The sequence below is a fragment of the Pleurodeles waltl genome, chromosome 1_1, assembly GCF_031143425.1.
Source record: "Pleurodeles waltl isolate 20211129_DDA chromosome 1_1, aPleWal1.hap1.20221129, whole genome shotgun sequence".
Classification (NCBI taxonomy): domain Eukaryota; kingdom Metazoa; phylum Chordata; class Amphibia; order Caudata; family Salamandridae; genus Pleurodeles; species Pleurodeles waltl.
The window spans coordinates 313,667,772-313,689,455 of record NC_090436.1 but is presented as its reverse complement, the minus strand read 5'-3'; the positions used below and the strand labels follow the sequence as shown (position 1 = coordinate 313,689,455).

Here is a 21,684-nt window from a genome sequence, read left to right as displayed (position 1 = left end):
CCTCCAGAACCAGTGGAGACTGTCATCCACTTGAGCGACTGTGGCTTTGCACTCCCCAGGATAAAGCAGTGGGCAACCCACCCACTGTAGAGACTTGTGAGATTGTGGCTTTGCACTCCCCAGGATTGAACAGTGGGCAAACCACTCACTGTAGAGACTTGTGAGACTGTGGCTTTGCACTCCCCAGGATGGAACAGTGGGCAACCCACCCACTGTAGAGACTTGAGAGACTGTGGCTTTGCACTCCCCAGGATGGAACAGTGGGCATGTGGCCCCCTCGTGGATTTGGCGTCGTGCACTCAAGCAGCTGAGGTGCCCCCCCTTTCCCTCCCCCTGAGGTGCCTGTTTAGTTGCTCTCTGATGCCCCTGCAGGGTTCTCTCCGTCATGGTCGGGGATCTTGTGTGGGCCTCGCCCATACCGTGTGGTCCCAGTGTTCCACGGACTTTATTAGAGCACTACCTGGACTACTATGCTTGGTATATATTTTGTACATGGTGTATATATATATATATATATATATATATATATATATATATATATATATATATATATACATATATTTCTGCCTACTTGCTTTTAATATATTACAATGGTTACACTCATTTTCTATTGTCTTTGCATTCTTCCGGGGGGTATAGGGGGCGTAACTGTGATGTATTGATATGCATTAGTGTGTGTGTTGTAGTGGGTGAGGGTGGGGGTGTTGCGTGTGTATGCCCCTGTTTTTTCCCTCCCCCCTCCCTTGTGTCGTAGGTGCAGTACTCACCGTGGTCTTCGCCGCCGGCGTTCGTGCTCCTGGTAGAGGAGCAGGAAGACTACTGCAGGTAGAATTTGGAGTTCCGGATCCATGGCGTCCTCGTTCTTCGTGGGGTGTGTAGAGGTGAGCGTTTTTACTTCGGGATTCCTGTTCCCGCCGTGTTTTCATCCGCCGTGAATCCGCCCCGGAAAAGGTGGCGGATTGGCCTGTCATAATAGTGTGGGCGGTACATTGTCCTCCGCCTGTCTGTTGGCAGTGACCGCCGCGCTGTTTGTTTGTACCGCCGTGGCGGTCGGTGTGTTAAAGTGGCTGTCTTTGTTGGCGGTTTCCGCCACGGTTGTAATAGCAAATTCTTTACCGCTGGCCTGTTTGTGGTCTTACCACCGCTTTATCACCGTCCGTCAGGGTTGTAATGACCACCAATGTCTTTGGCTTTGGTGAGGGGAGATGTTTTTCTTTCCCTGTATGTAAGACCAGTTGGGGTGGGTCCAAGAATGTAATTAGCTTGAAAGGGGACTGCCATGTCACATGTAAAAGTTAGGTGACTATTGGACAACCCCAGCCCTTGTCCTCAAAATCTGTCCGGCTGCACCCAACGTAGTAGAGGAAAGCTACACCCTACACCTGTTTTGGGTGACCACATAGGAAGGGAATTACACTGGCCACACCTATGGGTGGGCACACAGGCTCTGTGCAAGGGGAGAAAGGTTTTCCAATCTTGGATTTTGAGTGAAGGACACTGTGGGATTACGTTCAGTAGGGCAAACAGTAACTGCTGAAAAACTGGGTAGGGTTGCCTTTGGGAACTTTTACCCTATTGGTTAGGGAGTGCTCAAGAGTTACTCCATGCACTAGCTGGTAACAAACAAAAATGGTATCCAATGATGACATCCTTAAAACACTTACTGGACCTGCGAAAGATCGGAAGAGGACTGGATCTGCTGTTTGTGACCTGAGAGAAGCACTGGACCTGCTCTTTCTTAGACCCTGGGCAATGAAGTGGACTTCAATGGTCAGCTGACTGACCTACAGTGTGGCTACAGGGACACAAGATGTAAGAGGCCTTTTCCTGGAAATGTCCAGCTGACCAGGGACAAATGGACTGGATTGGTTGTTAGCCTCCTCCTGCTACCTTGAGAATCTTTTAGTGCCCTCCTCCTGGGGTTCTGAGGGCCTTAAATATGTACTCCTGTGGTTTTGTAGCCACCAGTGTTAGGAATCTTTGAAAAAAAGTATTCCTGAGCTCTAGCTCTTGAGAGGGATCTGCTGGAAAAGGTACCAGAGTGCCAGTTACATTGCTTCAGGCTCAATTTCAGCTTTATCCTACTCAAGGTTCCCAGCATCCCCCATTTCCTACTGGGACTTAAAATAATAGATTAGCAAGAAGTCTCCAAAGCTCCAGCGGGACCAAACTGCTTCAGGTTTGCGGCCTTCGATTCTACAGAGATGGCTACAGTCTCAGAGGCAGCCTGCTAAGGGACCAAAGTGAAAATGTTACTTTCTGCACTGGGACTTAGAAACGTTTTTAAACTATTGACTTCCAGACATTCATCAGGACAAATCCACTTCTTGTATTCAACCAGGCATCCATCATGGTCGGCCACATATGGCACTTAGGTCCTGGTCTATTGTTTTCATAGACTATTAATGATGCTTTGTGATTTTTGGATCTAGTTTAATTTGATCTTTAAAAATTCATATCTCCAGTTCCCCTTATTGGATTTTTTTTGTTTTAGTCTTATTTTACCCATAAAATGTTTCTCTGTATTGTGTCATGTTATCAGGGATTGAGCATAGGTTTTTTTTTTTTTTCATTTGTGATTTGTGTTACTTTTAGCAGTTGGCAGCCTTATTCCTTGAGGTGGACACATACCCATCCCAAATAATCCACTTTCCTACACTCCCTAACGTTTTCTACAGACTTTCTAGCAGTCTAACAAGACCCACATTTGTTTTTCTAAGACATGAAGAGGGGTCCACAGATTTTTTTCAACGAATGTCCTCATTGTTTTATGTCAGATAAGCAAATAACTTATTTCCTATCAGAAACTCCTGTATCTGGGCCATCTATGACTCTGGGAAAATAAATCAGGCTGGATTTCTTGAGACAACTTTGCATTTTATCAGCTTGTTGTCATTACATGATAGTGTTGGTTGAACATCCTACTCGATGGGTGAAGTCAGGTTCCTACATGAGCCTTCAACCTCTGCTGTGATTGACTGCCTAGGTGAAGTCTTCATTAAGGAAGAGTTCTTTGTTTGTGTACTCACTGATAAGGGTGTAGAATTCACATCCACAGTCATACATGGACTTTTAGAAAAGAGGGCTGTAAAGCACCTTAGGATACCTTTGTATCAATCCCAGAGTAATGGTATGATTGAACACTTCAATCTAGTCTTGGTTGTGTTCAGAGAGTAGTAAGAATGAAGAGAAATGTTGAGGAGGCTATACAGGAATTGTTATTGGCCTCCCGAATAACTCTGGTTAGGTCGAGCTCCTTATGAAATAATGAGTTAAGAAAGATTCTTTTGACCAGTTTCCAACTTGTTTTTTTGCTTTCAAATCATGTGCCGTTTCTTTTCATGATGCCAGAATGGAGGTTAAAAGGTAGAAATGACGAGAGAAGTTTAGGTCATGAGTGCTACAACCTCGAGGATGTGGAGTGGCCTGCCACCGATTGAGTAGGCAGCAGGGAACGGGCACTCTGCAAACCTGGGCTCCATCAAGTTCCATCCTGACTGACCAGCCCTAACCAGGGGGGCACCATGGAGTAATGCATTGCCCGCTGAGGAAATGGGCACACAATGAGACTGCTAAAAAGCAAAAGGGAGCAGGGGAAGTGGTAATCACTGGGTCAACATAGTGTAGCAGTGCAGCGATTTAAGATTGTGGTGCAGTGGAGCGCCCAGGGGATTCAAATTGGCAAAGCCAGCGGTGGCAACTGGCGGGCCTACTAACTGCATTCAGAGACTGTCCTTGTCGCTGCCCCAGAGCACTGCTGAACGAGCACGACAGACGGAGGACTCTGAGCGGACGAAATCCGAAGAAAACGCATAGGTGGGGCTCTGAGAGTTGCCTCTGGAACCCAGAGGCCCGTCTGGCTTTTGCCACTCGCAAGAGGTGAAAGGGGGATGTTCCTGGATCTGGGCTGCCTGGCAGAGGGTTGCCGGTCCGAGATCAGACTGTAATCAATGACAAAAAGTAACTTAGCTGGCTACAAGGGGCCGATGGACTGGTGTCATCTCAGCTGACGCGGCCCAGACTTAGCCCGGGAGAGGAGCATGGGCCTCCTAGGGTCCGGACAAGAAAGGCCCTGCTGACAAGGCAACACAGCAGTCAGGTGAGACCTAGCCTGGGACACTGAAGAGCTCCATGAGAGGTGGCAAATAACAGGTCAGGAATATTGATATCTTTTTATTGGGACTAGCACAAGAGAAGGAAGCCCATCGATCTCCTGACGCCGCCTGCACCATTTCACAGCTTGCCAAACAGCCTCTGTAAACACCTTGCACTGCGAACTGGAGTTTGAGTTGACAAGAGACAGCCCCCTTTGAGTACTTAACCTGGGGAGAACACTAAACTATATTGCCTATTCTGATCCCTGTCCCGGCTACAATTTTTGAGATATCACACGCCATAGGCAAAGCAGGGAAAAAGTGAGAGCGAGAGGCAGCAGACCAAGTGGCGGATGACCCTGCAGCCTCCCTGATCGGCCATGACACCCCTTCGACCCTCACCCCGGGCAGCTGGGGAGCCCCATGCTTCAGGACATACTGCAGGCCATCACAACCTCCCATGAGGTGTTGGAAATCAAGATAGACTCACTGGGGGCGGACTTGGGCCTACTTAGATATGACCATTGCCGCCTTGCAGAGAGAGTCGCCATGACAGAAAGAGAACTTGCTCAAATACCTTTGGCTGTGACCATGATGAATCAAAGGCTCGCTACCATGAAATCCAAAGTACGCACACTTGAGCTCAGTGCAGAAGATGCGGAAAATCGGTCTCACCAGAACAATATCCTGGTAGTGAGGCTACCGGAATGGACCGAAGAGAACAGTATGTTGGACTACTTAGAGAAATTGAGCCGCACAGAATTACCAAAGGAGGGACAGTCTCCATTCTTTGCCCTGGAGAGAGACCATGGGGTACCAATGCTGGAGCCTGTCACAGGGGCACTGCAGCACCCCGTGGTGGCAAAACTGATGTTTTATAAGGATCAAGGCTTTATCCTGGGCCAGGTACGCCGAAGGGGACATCGTTGTAATAACAGTAAAGTGCAGATCTTACCAGACTTCTCTTATGAGGTACAGCAACGTCATGCTGCAGTCCAAGAGGCTAAGAAGAAGCTCAGATAACTGGGCCTTCCATAGTCCATGTTATACCCGGCGAGGCTTAGGGTGGTTACTCCTGAAGGCACCAGATTGTTCCAATCGCCACTAGAAGTGTGGGTCTGTCTCGACCACCATCCATGGTCAGTGCCGGGCCCCACCTCCAACAACACCGCGGGGTTAACAGAGGTCCCAGGAGTGGACCCCGTATCTCTGTTGTCCCAACCCAAGATGAAGCTCAGCTGGAAAGGCGGAGGGTGGTGCAGGCAGTGGCTTCCCTGAGCAGGTTTTGGCTTGGGGTCCCTGTCTGTGGTGGCTGACAGAGTTTTGGAGGTCTCTGAATTTTAATGCGCCTCCAGTGAATCCGGTGGCTCCAGTTTGCAGATGCCGCACGTCACGCCAGGTACATCGAATGACATCATCTAAATGGTCTAAACACATTGGTAACTCTAATTTGCACTGACTTGGTTGGCAGATCTAATGATCTTTGCTGTTCTGGGGATATGAGAGAGTTGAACATTTGTTTGCCCCCCTGGGTGTTGGGACCTTACACTCTTTAAGGATGCTGGATGGGAGGCCTGGGTGCGGCAAGTGTATGCCTGAATTCAGCCCTCATTATATAATTTGTGGGAACTCCTGCTTTAGTGAGTTATGTTGACTGTTTGGATATGGGGTTTAGCCATGCTTGTCTGGGGAATGGGAGTTGGGTTGAGTTATAGGTTTTTCTGTTGGAGTAATAAGAGTCGCAACATTTGGATTCTCTGACATGCAGGCCTCCTCAGCGAGCAGGGGTGGGGGAGTGGAGAGGAAATCCCTAATACTGAACATCACTAATGACAACCCCTATGACTTACAACTTCCTTTCATGGATCATTCGGGGAATGCGTACAATGGCTATGAGGTATAAAGTATTGTCATATTTACACAGACGGGGTGTACAGGTGTCACTCTTGCAGGAAATCCATCTGACAGCCAAAGAGGGGCAGGCCCTCCAACGAAGCTAGAGAGGCCAGTTATTCCACACTACCTATCCAGTCTTTGCCAGGGAAGTCCTGATATGGGTTAGGGATGGAGTACCACTCCAACCAACTAGACACCTAGTGGATCCGGAAGGCTGTTATGTGGTAGCGGCTAACAGACTGAAGGGACAAGAGATAACTATAAGTAAAATATATGCAGCTAACTCAAACCAGGGGCCTTTTTCGGCAAGCATTTCATGCCCTTTGGCTCTGTACCTAACACAGCTGACGATAATAGAAAGGGCCTTTAACAGCTTGGCAGACCCATACAGCAATACACCAACCCCTCCCCCCCACTACCAGACTCCCTAACATTCAGGGTGGCTCATGCCTTTTCAGAGTGACAGTCGAGGTTGGGATTGATAGACTCTTGGAGGCAAACTCATACACAAACACATGACTACTCCTTTTTTTACTGGGCTCCACAAGCTGCAGGTACAGCGTCATAAATTTCTTTGCACCCCTGACGTACACAGTCTAGTCTCCAATGCGAAGTACCTGGGCGCACAATTTCTGACCACAACGCAGCTCTCCTAAACCTGAACTTGGAGTGCCCTCGTGCCCGTTTCCCTACATGGTGGTTAAGGCCAGAATCACTAGAAAATCAGGCATTCCAGGAGGACATACAAACGAAAAAAGTACAATATTCTGCTGACCACAATGGGTTGGCCTCCTCCCTTTAGATGGAATGGGGCCCTTTTAAAGCAGTGGTCAGGGGGCAATCCAAGGCGACATCTATAGGGGTTGGGGGCACCTTACTGCGGGAGACATCGGAGGCAGAGAAAGATCTCTGCAAACTAGAAGTGAAGCGACCTGAACACCTAGACTTGCATTAGATCCTCCTAGATAAGAGGGAGGAAGTTTCAGTCAAGAGAGGTTGTGCTGCTTTGATTATCAGGATTATACAGAGCGACAACGAACTGGCTCATTATTAGCCTGTTTGGTTAACCCTGCATAACGAGGTTCGCCCATATTGAAATTAGAAACGGTGGAGGAGGGCTAGGTGTTTAGTCAGGTGGGAATAAACAATTGTTTCCACTAATATTACTCGGAGCTATACATGAGCACCACACGGCATGATGGGATAGAGGTCACAGCTTACCTGACCCAGTTGCCATTGCCTCGCCTTACAGCGGAGGAGGCCAAGGGAATTAGTGGGGACATCACCTGGCATGAGATAAAGGTAGATATCAAGTCTCTGGCACGCGGCAAGACACAGGGACGTATGGGTTTCCAGCTGAATTTTATACCATCTACTCGGATGTGCTGGCTCCCAAGTTCGATGCAGTATATAATGCAGCTAGGGAATCAGGTTGCCTGCCGAACACCAACAGAGAGCCGGTGATTGCCCTGCTATTAAAGTCCAGGAAGCTGGGCCATGACTGCAGTACTTATAGACCGCTTTTAATGTAAAATGTCTACTACAAGATCTTAAGTAAAATATTGGCGACCAGACTCCTTCCCTTTATGACAAAGCTCTTCTATCCCGACCAGGTGGGTTTTATCCCTTGGCGCAATACTGCACTTAACATTAGGGGTTTGCTGTCCATATTGGAGGCGGATGATTATGATGCAACAGCAGCAGCGATTTTCACCATCGAAAAGGCCTTTGAGAGCCTAGAATGTGATTATTTGTATGAGGTGATGTCCCACGTGCAGCTGGGACACCACTTCTTGACATGGACCAGGCTGCATTATATGGACCCGACTGCTCACGTTCGAACAGGCAGAACCATCTCAAGTAGCTACAATGTGGGACAGAGAGCATGACAGGGCTGCCCCTTGTCATCCCTGCTCTTTGCCCTGGCTATGGAAACCCTGGCAGCTAATATGAGAGAGCAGGATCACATTTCTAAAGGCTGCACATTGGCAGGCATTGCCCGAGGATAGTGCAGTATGCGGATGACTTGCTGGTCTTTCTCTGGGACACACAGGGAGATCTGGATGAGCCAAAGCCATGTTTGAACACTTTGGCCCTCCATCGGGCCTTTGGGTAAACTGGCAGAAATCTAGACTATTCCGGACAGCTGTAAGTGGCCGCCCCCCGGAGGGGGTTGCACTCACTGCAGTGAGAACCCAGGTGCCCGTCTTACCTGGGAGTGAAAAACGATCACACCCGGTCCACCATATTAGAGGGGAACGTGGGATCACCAGTCAGGTCTCTTAGAGCATGTATGGACTTCAAGACAACTCTACCGCTGTCGGTAATGGGCAGAATAGCCTTACTGAAAATTATTGCTTTGCCTCACCTTCTGCATTTCTTTGGGATGCTCCCTATTTGGATCCCCAGAGCAGTGTTTGGGGACCTTGACTCGCTGATCACTGCTTTTATCTGGGGATCAACCCGCAGGAGGGTTGCCCTCTCCACATTTGAGCATCCGATGGTGGAAGGGGGCCTGAGAGCGCCTGATTATGAGGCATATTACCCAAAGGCACGGTTCCAGTGGTTTGTGATCTGGCTGGTGGACAAATGTAACCCAGACAAAACTATAGGCCCCTTCGTGCCAAGGCTCCCAGACATCACATGTGTGTTATTAAGAACAAGACGGACCCTGACCGCAGAGTTCCACATGACCTCAAAGTGCTGGGGTTGATGCCCTTGGTAAGCACACACCAACATCCCATACCCTCTGGATTTGCCTCTTAATATGTTGGTGGAACTCCCACATGGATGGGATTAGAGGTGCTTGGAGGAATGGCGGCCGCGGGGCGACCACTGTAGGAGACCTCTACAGGTCAGCTGAATTATTCCCCTTTGAGGACTTCCGTGTGGAATTTGACCTTCTGCAGGGACAACAGCACTCTGGAAACACTGGCAGTCTGGCACCACTGAACCCCAAATGCATAATAGCTCTCATTACATGGTTCTATCTTTGGGTACTTGTAAAGCCATTGTGTCTGTATAGAGCCACGGGGAAACACATACATCATATGTTGATGCAACTAAGAGGTAAATGGGAAGATCTGTGGGTCCCGATCAGTGAGAAAGATTGGCATGACATAATGGGCAGAATCCCTAAGATATCAAGAAATGCTAGTTTTAAACTAATAAACTTTTACATCCTTCATAGGACTTACTTCACACCAGCACGCATACACAAATATTTCCAGGTGGTTGATGTAGCCTGCCTGAGATGTGGGGTGATGGGGCAGACCTTATCCATATGCTCTGGTCTTGCTCGCAACTGCGGAAATACTGGGAAGGGATCACAGAGACACTATTGACAATCCTAGAAAAAGAGATCCCCTGCACCACGGGCCATTGTCTCCTGATGTGGTTCCCCCACACCCCTTAAAGTAATGGCACTAGTAGATTCCAAGACTTGGCTTTTATATTGGCTACGGGTGAAATCACGAGGAACTGGAAGTCCCCTAGAGGCCCCCAATTACTCACATGGCATAGAGAGCTGGAGAAGTGGGTGGGATGAAAATATTAATGAGAGAAGCAGGACGAGGGATTGGCACCATAGATATGGCTTGAGCCTGGGAGGCTTTAGTGGATGGCCTTAAGGATCAAGACACCAACCCATTAGTAGCAACTCACGGGGACGCCTCTGCGTAGACAAATGTCTGAATCACTCTCCTGGGCCCCCTGCTTACTCCCGATCCCTACCCACCCTTGAGGCATAAGAATACATTAAACTAGACTAATCTCCATGCTGATCTAGAGACACTAGGCAGGCCACAGAACATAGAAATTATATTTTAATTGCAACTCTTGGGGGGGTGGGGATGGAACTTGATGCTGTTGAGGGGGAGGTTTCTTCTGCACAACTGTTTTACAAATATTACAGTGGCGTTTGGAGATGATTCAACTGGATGCACAGTGTATACGGAATCAGTTTTGTAAAACCCAGTCAAATATGTTAAAAAAAATTAGTCCTACAACGTCAGAGTGTCACAGATTGCAGCTGGAGAACTTGCTAAAATCAACCTATTCTTTAAAACAAGCATTTGCAATGCAATCGGTCTCGCATTTAATTGAGTTAGAGCTGTTGGCATTGTAAATTCATAATTGGACTTTTTTGCCTCATAAATTGGTCAACCCTGCCTCATAATTTGGTCTTTTCCTGCCACATAATTTCAGTGGCCCTGCATATAACTAAAGCACTTCCATTTACCTTATTCCTTCATCTACAGCCAAAAATGAAAATGTTGCCATTAGCATCACAATTTAAATCTGCCATGTTAATTCCAAAAGGATACCACTTTCACCACCCCACCATCAGAGTTACTGGCTAACACAATTCCCAAAACAAGACAGCCACAGAGGAATAACGAGAGAAATAAACTAGAAGGGTCACCCAAACATATCAAAAGTGTTCAAACAGTCATAGTGTAATAAGGATGTTAAGATGGCCTGAGTCATGGTCATAATTGCAATAACGCAAGATTAATAAAACATATACAATTAGCATATAAACCCAATAAAAATCTTTATCAGAACTAAGTTTGGCATTAGACTTTAGTGTTCAGAACAGCCCATAGAGAACACCACAATGAAAATAGCATTTGTAAGAAACATAACCACATGAAAAGAAAATAACTAAAAGTATTGCAATTATACCATATATTTAACACATAAAGAGCGTAGTGTATTACACATTTTCAGGGTAACAGGCCTGCAATGATATTACAAACAAGGCCCTTAAAACACAAACTACTTCAAGCTGTAAAATAAAAGTTCCAGACATAAGAGAGCTTAAAAAGTGACTGAATGCTGGGAGGGGTTATTATTTTGGGGTCACCAATAACCTAGTGTAGTGACCTAAACAGAAAGAGTCGTCATGCTGAACGTTTTGCTGGTGGTCCCATCGTCCTAGGACCACCACAGGCTGAGTTATGGGCAAAAATGTTTTGAAAAAAAATGCTTGCAAAGCATTATGGGGCGCCTTTTGCCAAGTAGAGTGAATATTGTAGTATCGGCTCTCCTGTTGTGCTGGGAGAGCCGTTGGGAATTTCTGTGTTTTTCAGTAAAGCCTTTATCAATTATGTGTTTTTGGGAATGCTATGGAGTGTGAAGGGGAGAGACAAAAGAAATGACTCTGATTAGGTAACAGTGTGAACAATGTGACTAGTGCTCCAATACTGCTGATGGAGCTTGTGCTGTTGGCGCTGTTTGCGTTCTGAGCACTGTGAGGGCCATGGCTGCCATGGAGCACAAAGTGGAAGACAAAAGAAAAAAATAGTTCACCTACGCTGAAGTATATCAGCAATTGTGCAATTATCCATGTAGCAGGGTCAGTCTGCTAGGCGGTAACAAAAGCGCCCCAAGGCGGGACAAACGTAGAGCAATTACCAATGAATAAGTGGATTTTTGAAAGGCAAGCCCACGAACCTGTGAAAGTGATGGGAGTGAGGTGGGCGTGGTTAAAAGCCCACGCTACTTACAACAGGTCAAATCGTTTACGCTCACCCTAAAAATCAGATCACCTCTCATCTCTCCAGTGGGACATCAGATTGTGTGCCATTCATGATTATCAGCAATGCCCTACCAGGTAAACAAAGAAACAACGTGCCTGTCGCATGCTGAAAGCATTCCATGCTCAAGCTTGACAGCTGGATTTCCTAACATTTACTAATCTCCATTTGGAAGATTTTCAACATTTACCTCAGAAACCTACCTAGTAAAACTGGTTTACAATGTTAGGAATTCTTGGATAGTGAAACTATTCCAAATACATGTTTGACTGCCTGGGTCTCTCTCCACACAATGCTTCCTCACCTATCATCACCCTGAAAGCAGAACTTGTGATAACGATGAAATATTGAATGCTCTGCGAATTTCGTTCACAGAGTTACAAACACGATCCTGTGTGCCCTGGCAGTCTAAGACTCCACGCACACAAGCTAATGAGAGAAACTTAGGACACATTTGAAGTTTCTATAACGCTGATTTCATGGAACGCATTTTATTGACCGCTCTCTTCTTCCAGACGATGACTCACTGCACATTCCCCATTCTGCGATGGCATTGACACAGATGGCTGGTGCCACGTCTCTCACAGTTTGGAGGCAAAATATATCAATAACGTATTTATTCAAAAGTGAGCTTTCTGACTGCATCAGAGAGGTAAAACAATAACAGTAATATAATTTCTGGAGATTTTTAAATAACAAAGAGATAAAATGCTTGTTCCAGAAATATTCCCAACAGGCATGGTGTTAAAAAAAAGTCATGTTAGCTCCTTCGCTTGTATTTCTCTAGAGTTTTGCACATCTTAAATGGTGGATTTATCAAATAGTTTTCAACACTTTTTGAGACAGATCGTTGGTTGATCAGACACCTGACTTCATTAACTGCAGTCAGGCACCGAAATGTTTGGAGACTGTGCTAATCTGTGCTGAAGTGTTATTTCAGGGGTATTACATTTTTTTTTAATTGGTTTGCAATTCTCCAAAATATATTTTTACTGCGACACACAGTGCTTTTTTGCATAACAAGAATCCATGCTAAGCTAAAACAGGGGAAACCAGAACATTCCTTGTACCTACGTGATGTGGTACTAAGTAGCACCTAAGTGGAAATTTTCTGTTTAAAAAAGCCCCTCCATGCCATGCAGTATACGTAATGTTGTTACATACAGTATTGTTGTAGCTCCCTAATCAGGATTTAGGCTTACAGTTTTATTTGCTTTTAATATTTGCATAGGAGCTCCATGGCAGCAAACTGCAATCAATATTTAAAAAAATAGTTTCTTCTTTTTTTACTTTTGTTAAAAGGGAAAATGGACATCAGGCTTTGAAGCATCTATGCATGAGTGTTTTTCAATCTTTCATGCGACTACCATGTATGCTCGTTCAACTGCCGGATGAGAGGAAACATTACAATTCTCATCTTTAGACTTCCATTAAGATGAGCACCTAATGGTGTGAAATATTGGCCGTGCTGTTATATGCAGTTTTAAAAGTCCGAGATAATAAGGCAACCAGAACTGTTTTTATCTTCCCACCCTATAAGCAAGATAAATACAAAAAAATTGTTAATCTTGACTCAATGTAGAGAAACTCGCATTTTAGCAGTAGCATGCCATTTAGGCTCATCTTGTTCTTCTGTTGAGGGGCTTTAAAGGTTGAAGAGTGTGCTGGTCTTTCTTTCAAGCAAACAGAACAGAATGGGGTTTTGGGGGGGGTGGGGGAGGGGGGGGGGGACTGGAGGGAGGTCTTCCCCCCGGGAAGATTGGGGACGGTGGTGCAGTCCAAGACTGCATTGGGTTGGCTGGGCTATTTTGGGGCTATGAACAACCCGGTACATTAGGGAGCCATTTTAGGTGCGTGGCACAATTTTGAGGCAGGTGACACGGTGGTTGGCAGGTAGCTACTGAATTTTCCCCCTCCCTCCCACCCTAAAAAGAAGTGGCTTGTCATGGGGCAGTAGGAAGAAGGGTCTTTGTTGAGGCCGGTTTCGTTGGGTTATGGGTGCACAGAGGTGACGTAAGGTTGTCGCTTGGAGCAGGTGCAGGCAGAGGCAGGGTGAGTTCACATGGTATACAACTAGGTACGGATAGTGAACTTGGCAGTACACATCGAGAACAAAAGGGAGGTGGACAACAGCAGGCCAGGACACGACAGGAAGTAAAAGGTTGCCTTACAAGTTATGCTAGTTGCAAGTTAATTTGTTATGTTGCATCAGAAGGCTGTTAATGTTAGGTAACACATTTAACTGGGAGTAAACAGTTTAAGGAGTACTAGATGGCAAGGCTAAGTTTAAAGAGCAGAGGGAGGGGTGAGAAGGGTGGTGAGTTTTTGTTAAGTGACTGGCTGTATAGTGAGGCATATAGTTTTGTAAGGCAAAGGCCAGGTTTTTAAATTGTAAGTGTACCTGTTTATCAATAAAGTGGCCTTTTCCACACACAAGTGTCAGTGTCGGTAATGCCCCCTTTTCCCCAAAGAAATTTAATTAACGTTACTGGGAGCGGCGAGATTGTCTTTAACGGAACTGTAAGCACTCATCAGTTTAAGAAGCAGTGGCGAGTACTGAGCAGACAGTTTAAGCTTGGTTCTCCCATAAACCCTTAAAGCAGTGATTTAAGCCAGTCTGGCTTAAAATATGTCCTTGCAGATTGGTCAGGCGGGGTACAATTGAAGTAATTTCTGATGACACACTAGGAGGGACCGGAGCCAATTACACTTGTGTTGTTCTCTGGTATTCCCCTACCTGCCAAGGGGAGAGTGACATGCCCCCTCACTCTGTGATATACGAGCATCAATACAAAGCTCAACTTTCTCTCGAGAGAACTCTCGCAACCAACGGTTGACGGAGGAAAGCACAGTTGGCATTGAACAATTACAAGCAAAGAAGTCTGATACATACAATCAAATAGAGCAGGGAACTGAAGGCGCTATGTTGATCCAAAGCTACAGCAGGAAGCTGCCTTCGATTTTCAGGTTGGGTTAATAATTTTCGTGTGCCTTAAATAACAAAGGCTTCAGTGAACTGCCTTTTACTCTCCAGGCAACTTGTGTGAATCCCTTTACTAAGCGCGAGAATGAGGCGAAACAAACAATTGTGGCAAAAGGCTCTTTTCTCTTCCCATCGGCCATCTACAAATCATCTTACACAGCACAGCACAAACCATGGCTGCCATGGAGCGCGCTCAACCTAAAAAGGAGTGCACACAAAGTCAACTTTATGGCCGGTCGTATATTAAGTCATGTAACGGGGCGGTCTGCAAGGCGGTAACAAAATCTCTCCAAGGAGGGACAACTGTAAAGCATTTACCAACGACATTGAGGGATTTTTGAAAGGCAGGCCCATGAACAGTGAAAGTGATGGGCGTGACATGGGCGTGGCTAAAAGCCACAAATAGACTACAGCAGGTTGGAAAAACAGTGCTTGTGCGCTGCTATGCTCAACCTAAAAAGAGACTGTCCAAGTACTGGCACCCTGTAAGAGTGCTAGTAGTGCGTCAGAATGCTGTTTTTGTTGAAGGGCGGCAGTGGTGGCATGTAGATTGTTGAGCTACATTACAAAGGACTAATATGGGCTACTCGGAATGGGCCATAAAATATGGATAACTGTCTCATGACCATACCTCTATGCGTCTACCCCATAGCTCACTGCGAGGAAAGGAAAGGTACCTTCTAAACTTTTGGTATATAGTCTTGCATTGTTTGCCTCCATTTCAGAAAGTTACATTAATTGCCTTTCTAAAATGTGTTTTTTTTTATTTATAAATGGACTAACTGTTTTCACTTAAAGCAGTAGTTCACTTTGTATATAGCTTTGTATTCGATGTTTAGATCTTGATTAACACTGAATAACTTGTTTTGTAAAAGGAGAGGTGGTGTGGTGACTAGTTACTGTCCGTTTAGGTTGGAACCTAACTATAGCAAGTTTAGAAGACCTGGAAGTCAAGGATTATGTAATCCTGGAAATTATACTGAAAAACTTGTCAGTTAGGAATGGAGTTGCTGGAACTGTGAGGTTATTAACATGCGCCCCAATAAATGCTTCAACTAAGTTTGTGATGGATGAGTAATTACTTCACACCTGATAGTCCAGTTCTAAGATCTCGCCTTAAGAGGAGTCCTTAATACATCTCATAAAGGATATAATGGGTACAGATATACTGCAAGAACTAGTTGTAATTACTGGACCATCTGGGGAAGACAGGGTACATTCCACGCATTCACATGGGGAAAATAGGGACACATTTTCTGTTAGCTGCCAGAATGCAGTTAGCCCAATGCCCCTCCCTAAACTATGTTTATATTGGCCAAAGATTGGACACATTTATTCTATGTAAAAGGTGACTGTGATGTTAGCTGACAAAATGCTTAGATTAGAAAGAATTTAGCAGCCATTCAGGACTTTTATCAAGAATCAGGTGGGGGCATGAGAATGGTAAGAGACATCCTTAACTTGGTAAGGCCTGGCTGTATTTGTGCCACTGCCACTATCAGGCTTGTGTTGAAAGGGGAAAACCCTTTGATACATAAACAAACCACACTTTTGAAGACCGATTGGAGGGGGAAACGAGGGGCATGGAACTTTTGCTAGAAATCAAATACCCCTTCCATCTTCGAATTGAAATACAACGTGATGTGTATCTCTGGTCTCCCCTAATGAATCGCATCACAGTGGAGTAAAAGAGGCCAGAAGGCAACTCGGGGAAGAATTACAAGTGCTGCCTTTGTGTCATAATTTTGAAACAATACAGTGAGAGTTTTTCCTTGTAAAATGCCAAGTTGGGTCCATAATCCTTGTAGTAGCATGCTGGCTTAAGGTGATACTTTGCAGCCTCGTTGGCCAAAACACAGAAAATAGTTGTGCTTCCCTTCACTCAGTGTCTTTTCTGGACTACAATTACCTACCAGACTTGCTGAAGCTTATTTCCTATGACTTATCTGCCTACTGCTGCTGTGCTGCCTGTCTGTCCCAATCTAGAAACAAGTACAGTGGGGGAAATTGTACAAGTACATGGAGAATATATGATCTAGTGTTCTACTACAGATACTTAATTTAGCTGAAATCTACCTCCTCTTAAACTCAGTGTTAGGCTATGTAGAGGAGGAGCATGGGACACTTTGTATGCATCCTTCTTAAGTTTGAAATGTAAACTAGGCAAAAGTCATACTTGAGAGATACCAACTCTACAGACGTTTTTTTCATCAATGTGTACCATTACTCTCCATCATGACTCCAATCTCAGGCTATCTGATTTCACGGAGAGACCCCTACGTTCTGCATTCAACTGACAATAGCAGGTGGAAATGAGCTCAAATTATACCTCTGTAAAGGTAACTTTAACAATCAAGTCCAATTCCCACTTTTACATTTACAAAGTACTATGTTTTCGGACTCATGCCAAAATCCACATGGTATAATTTGACCGCTTACAGGCGTTCATATTAACAGTTCACTCCCTTGACTTAAGTTTCTGTCCATGTTGCTTTTATTGCATATTTTCCGATTTTTGTGATACTTGGAGACAATTAATGTTTACTTTTTTTTAAATAAACATTGTTAGAAGTTAACATTCTTTAATATGTTAACCAGACAGTGATAACGAAGTATATTTTACTTCGAACTACATTTTCTACCCAATCCTCATTAAGGAAAGTTTTGGTCCAGGATACTAAAGTATGATATTAGGATACTTTAAGGTCTACTTTGGTTTGCTTCCATGAGGTCCATCTAGTACGAGGGTTGCGGAACATCTTCGTTAATGTGTCTAATTTTTAGGTACCTGGTCTCCCTCAGAATGCCTTTGGGCTTCTTCCAACTGGTGTGAGACCCCCCCAAAAAAACCACGCACTTACAAACAGTAAAGAAACGCTCATTCACAAAACTGTTGCTACCACTAATATTACACATGTTACAAATGCACAGTGACTATTCACCAAACAAATGTAAGACTCCTGCTAAACGCGGTATGGGCTAGATCACATTACAGATTTGTATTGGCAATAATGGAATTTGCTGGTGATATTGGCTGTATCATACAAATGGTGTCTGCTACTTTTGAATCCATCACCGGTAAAAACTACGGGCCATATGTATGAACACATTTTCCCTTTGATACATCTGGCCTAACAACTTCTATTTTGCGCTACAAAATGGTCTTTACTGAAATATGACTGGCAGCAATGGAAAACACATGATGCAGTGAAATATAGGGCCAACTTTGAACCGTAAAATATACAGTTGACAAAATACTGCAAACAACTTTACCACCAACAAATTCAAATTCACCTAACTGTTGACAAGACAGGTCTATGCATTTCAGACTTTCAAACTCCACTGACACCAAACCTTTCATAGGATATAGCCATTATGCCTCTTTCTACATACCATCTCAGTTTTTCAAAATTATACAGAAAACAAATGACCATGCTCCGTACATGCCAAAAGACCTGATTTGGGCAGGAGACTAATGATTTTTTAAGCCGAAAATGATGTTGCTTTTGCTTCGATACAAGTCAAGGGGGAAATACATTCCCCTGTTTTTTTTCAAAATCTCCCACTTTCCACATTTAAAATGTTTGCCATGTTCAACTAGCACAAAAGCTTTTCAGCACTAAAACAAGTCAGCCTTACTTGCTTTGTCATTGCTTGTTTCATTTAGATGAAATTAAACTCATTACCAAAAAAGATTTTTTTTTTATAGAAATTATTTAACCTGATGCAATTAAAGCTCACCATCACAATTTAAAAAGTATTAAGACATCTAAAACCAAACTGCTATTCTATACAGTTTTGCGACAGCTGCAAGCAGATTATCAGTGCCACCACACGTGTAGCTTTACGGCGACAGGAAGGCGTCTGCAGTCCCTGCAGTTCGGGCGGCGGGGAAGCATTCAGTCTCAAGTCAATGGGTAGTGGCAAGATGTGGGAGTCTCGGGGGCTCCTCATCACCACCTGCACAGGGCACCCATTAGTTTGCATAACAACACAGATGTAGGGCGACCTTATGATTTCACATTACTTACTAGGCACCATTTTTTATTCCCGGAGTTTGATTTCACATATCATCTGTTGATCCAATTAGCTTAATTAAAATCAGGGCTTTTTGTGGGCCGGGTGCCTCCAGGTCTCAGGCTCGGAAGTAATCAAAAGTATATATATAGAAATGGCGCCCTACATTCATGTACTTAACTTTAAGGGCAAAAACACTGATTTTTGAACAATGAATGTGGAAAACATTAAGGTTATCCATGTGAATAACATTAAGGTTGTCCATGTCAGCGATTGAATTCTGGTTTACATTTCACGTTTTGCTTAATCTTGCATTCCCGGGGAGTGTTAGCTGTTTCCAGGATGTGTTTTTTGTATTATTTATGTGTAACATGTTACTATTGTATAGTGCAATCTTTGAACTGAATGACCTCCAGGTGTTTATAATGGGCACATTTGTGAAGGCTATAGTTGAGGGGAACAGCATTGAAAGTTTCTCCCAGTGCCTTTTAATAGATCAATATTATGTTTGCAATACACGGTTATCCGATCGTAGGCCTCTCTGCAGGTTTCAAGTGTTATGTCAGTTGCTGTGTTATATATCTGGATGCAATAACAGAAAGCTCAAGGGGGTTGGAGGGTGGCACATTGCGGGAATCACAGAAATGTAGTTTATTTAAACTACATCTTTAATCACTTAAGCCACCCTTTTAGAACGCTCCACAAACACACATTTTTCATCCCCCTTAAAGTCTTGATTAAAATGAACCAAAACGACAACTTGTAAAATGCACAAGCAAACGTTAGGAATGGAAGAGAGGTGCCCCGGTGACATGGAGCCACATGCCACCCTACAAACGTATTATATTGTTAACGTAACAAAGTATACAAGGGTGAATGTTTTTAGTTCACAATTCGACACTGGGATGCAGCAACCTAAGCTGTTCGCTCGTACTTGTTTGGTCCTCTAGTACGTGCGGAGAAGGTTCCCATTTTCTTCGCGCTCCCAAGTCACCAGAGTCTTTCCCGGTGTACTTTGCGCCATTGGCTTCACTCCTTTCCGGTACAGACGTAGCGCGTGACAAAGGCATTAAAAGAGACGCACGCCCCTTACGTCACAGTCCTCCTCACCTGCGGTTCTTAGACACATTGAACGCGATCCAGGGCACGAAGCGGTGTCTGTACGACTTCCACTTCCGAAGCAGGTCCCGGAAAAAGGAGCGAAGAAGCACCATGCTTGTCAGACATAGCGCAGAAGGAACTGGGGGAGGTGGAATCAGAAGAAGGATGGGAGGGGAAAGAGGAGGAGCTGCGAAAGAGGAGGGGACGGGAAATTATAAATAGGACGGAGAAAGGCGAAAAAGGGAAGAGCTTTGAGCAGTAACTCGGATAGTAGACATGAATGCCTTGACATCTGTGCAAGAATTGGAAGTAAATTAGTCCTGGAACCCATACATTGGGGCTTAGGGTGTGGCAGGAAAGGAGTGGCGTCACACCACTGACAGTCCACACGATCTTGTTTTTTAAAAAGCCTACCGCAAAGAAATTGGTAACAACAACAGAAAAGTGCCTGTACATTTTTTCCGGCTTACTTAATGAGTTTCAAGAACTTCCCACCCCCTTTATAAATATCCTAGGAAGTGCTACACCTGCGATCTTTGTGTGCCCAGCGCTTTTCATGGGATAATAATAATGGCAAGATAACTCTGGTGGTTAATGCACTTACTGGAAAGATCTTTGTTTTGTCTAGTCACAGTTTTAACTCTCAAGACACATTAAGTGTTAACGTGTCTGCCACAAAGCACAGTGCGTTACCTGCAGATCACAGATTTGTATTTTACGTAGAAAGGTGTGTGGGTTACTGCTTATGAGACAGATCCTTTTGTTACTTGCAGTTCATAAGTGTAAGCCTTCTAATGTAGTGCAGTGGCATATGGACTGATATGAAGGCATTGCAGGCAATCTGCACGGCATAATTTAGAATAATTTTTTCCAACATTTGGCATTATTTTATGGTTGCTAAAAAAGGTTTCTGTGGGTGGTAATAATTCATGCAGTCCATTTGAACCACTATGTTGCGTTTTAAATCCTGACTTTGTTTTTCCCGACCATGTACTTTTTACATATAATGCCGACCAGTAACAATGGTATGCAACCCCTACACCTTTTAACCGTCATTGTCTTATGTAACCTTTCCTGTATATTGAGTTACACACTTGTCTGATGTATTGTCTTAGTATAATGTTTGTTTGTGTATATGTAAATCATACTGGAGGACTAGTAGCACTTAAAAAAAGTAAAATGTTAATTAGTACTGATCAGATCGTTATATGTATAATTAACCATGCAGGCAGACACTTCTGGCATTCTTATACAGCACATGTATCTCTAATCTCCAGGGGTTGAACAAAGTCTAAAATCTGCCTCCAAATCATAGTTTCTCTTAAGTACTTGTGAAGGGATAACAAGCTGTGCTCCGTTTTTTCCACCACTGCATGGAATCTAGGGCCCCAAATAGCTTCCATCCAGGATGATACTCTGAAAAATGAAGTTCTGATGGCTCCTTAAATCAGGCCTTTGTTTTGGGCCCAGCCTGAAGGAAAAATAAGAAAGCCTCCAGGCGCTACTGAATGTGTCCCAGTTTTGGCAAACTACAACGTGACAAATTCAGCATATTTCACTGGGGTCAGCAGATCCCAGCCGCCAGATCTAGGATCTGTCTGGATCCCCTTAATTTCCTATACTGCATGACATAGAATATAAAACGTGTAGGTTCACAAAAAACTGAAATTACACCTTTCTGCATATTTTTTCGGTTCCTTTGTATAGAAGTGCTTCTTGTTTATAGGCAGATAATTACATTCATTACTTGTAAATGGGTGCCCCACTGTCCAGTAACCACCTACTGCCCCAAGGAAAATGTTTTACGATCTATTGATGAAATGCATCTTTCATGAAAATAGTGGGAGCTTTATTAATAGGCTCAATACAGGTAGTGCAAGCCATAACCAGGTGGGCAGACAACAGAACTGAATGTGGAGCAGTTAGTATATTTTAGCCATGGAACTGTAATACTACACATCTAACATAGCTGCCACGTTTTGAGATTGCTTGTGTGACAGTTTTATGATGTTATTGTATGGGTGACATTTTTACACTTTCTTGCGAGTACCAC

General features: G+C 44.4%; 1 protein-coding gene across 2 annotated transcripts in view; it reads right to left on the bottom strand.

Moving 5' to 3' along the window:
• The window catches only part of SETD9 (SET domain containing 9), a 141,782-nt gene extending 121,987 nt beyond the window's left edge, over positions 1-19,795 (bottom strand). The window contains exon 1 of one of the 2 annotated variants that reach the window (XM_069222329.1): positions 19,641-19,795. In XM_069222329.1, coding sequence (XP_069078430.1) covers positions 19,641-19,744 — 104 coding nt within the window. In that variant the 5' untranslated portion in view covers positions 19,745-19,795. Of the gene's footprint in view, positions 1-19,464; positions 19,621-19,640 lie in introns of those variants that run through there. The other variant, XM_069222337.1, reaches the window with a different exon arrangement.
• Between the last annotated feature and the right edge of the window lie 1,889 nt (positions 19,796-21,684).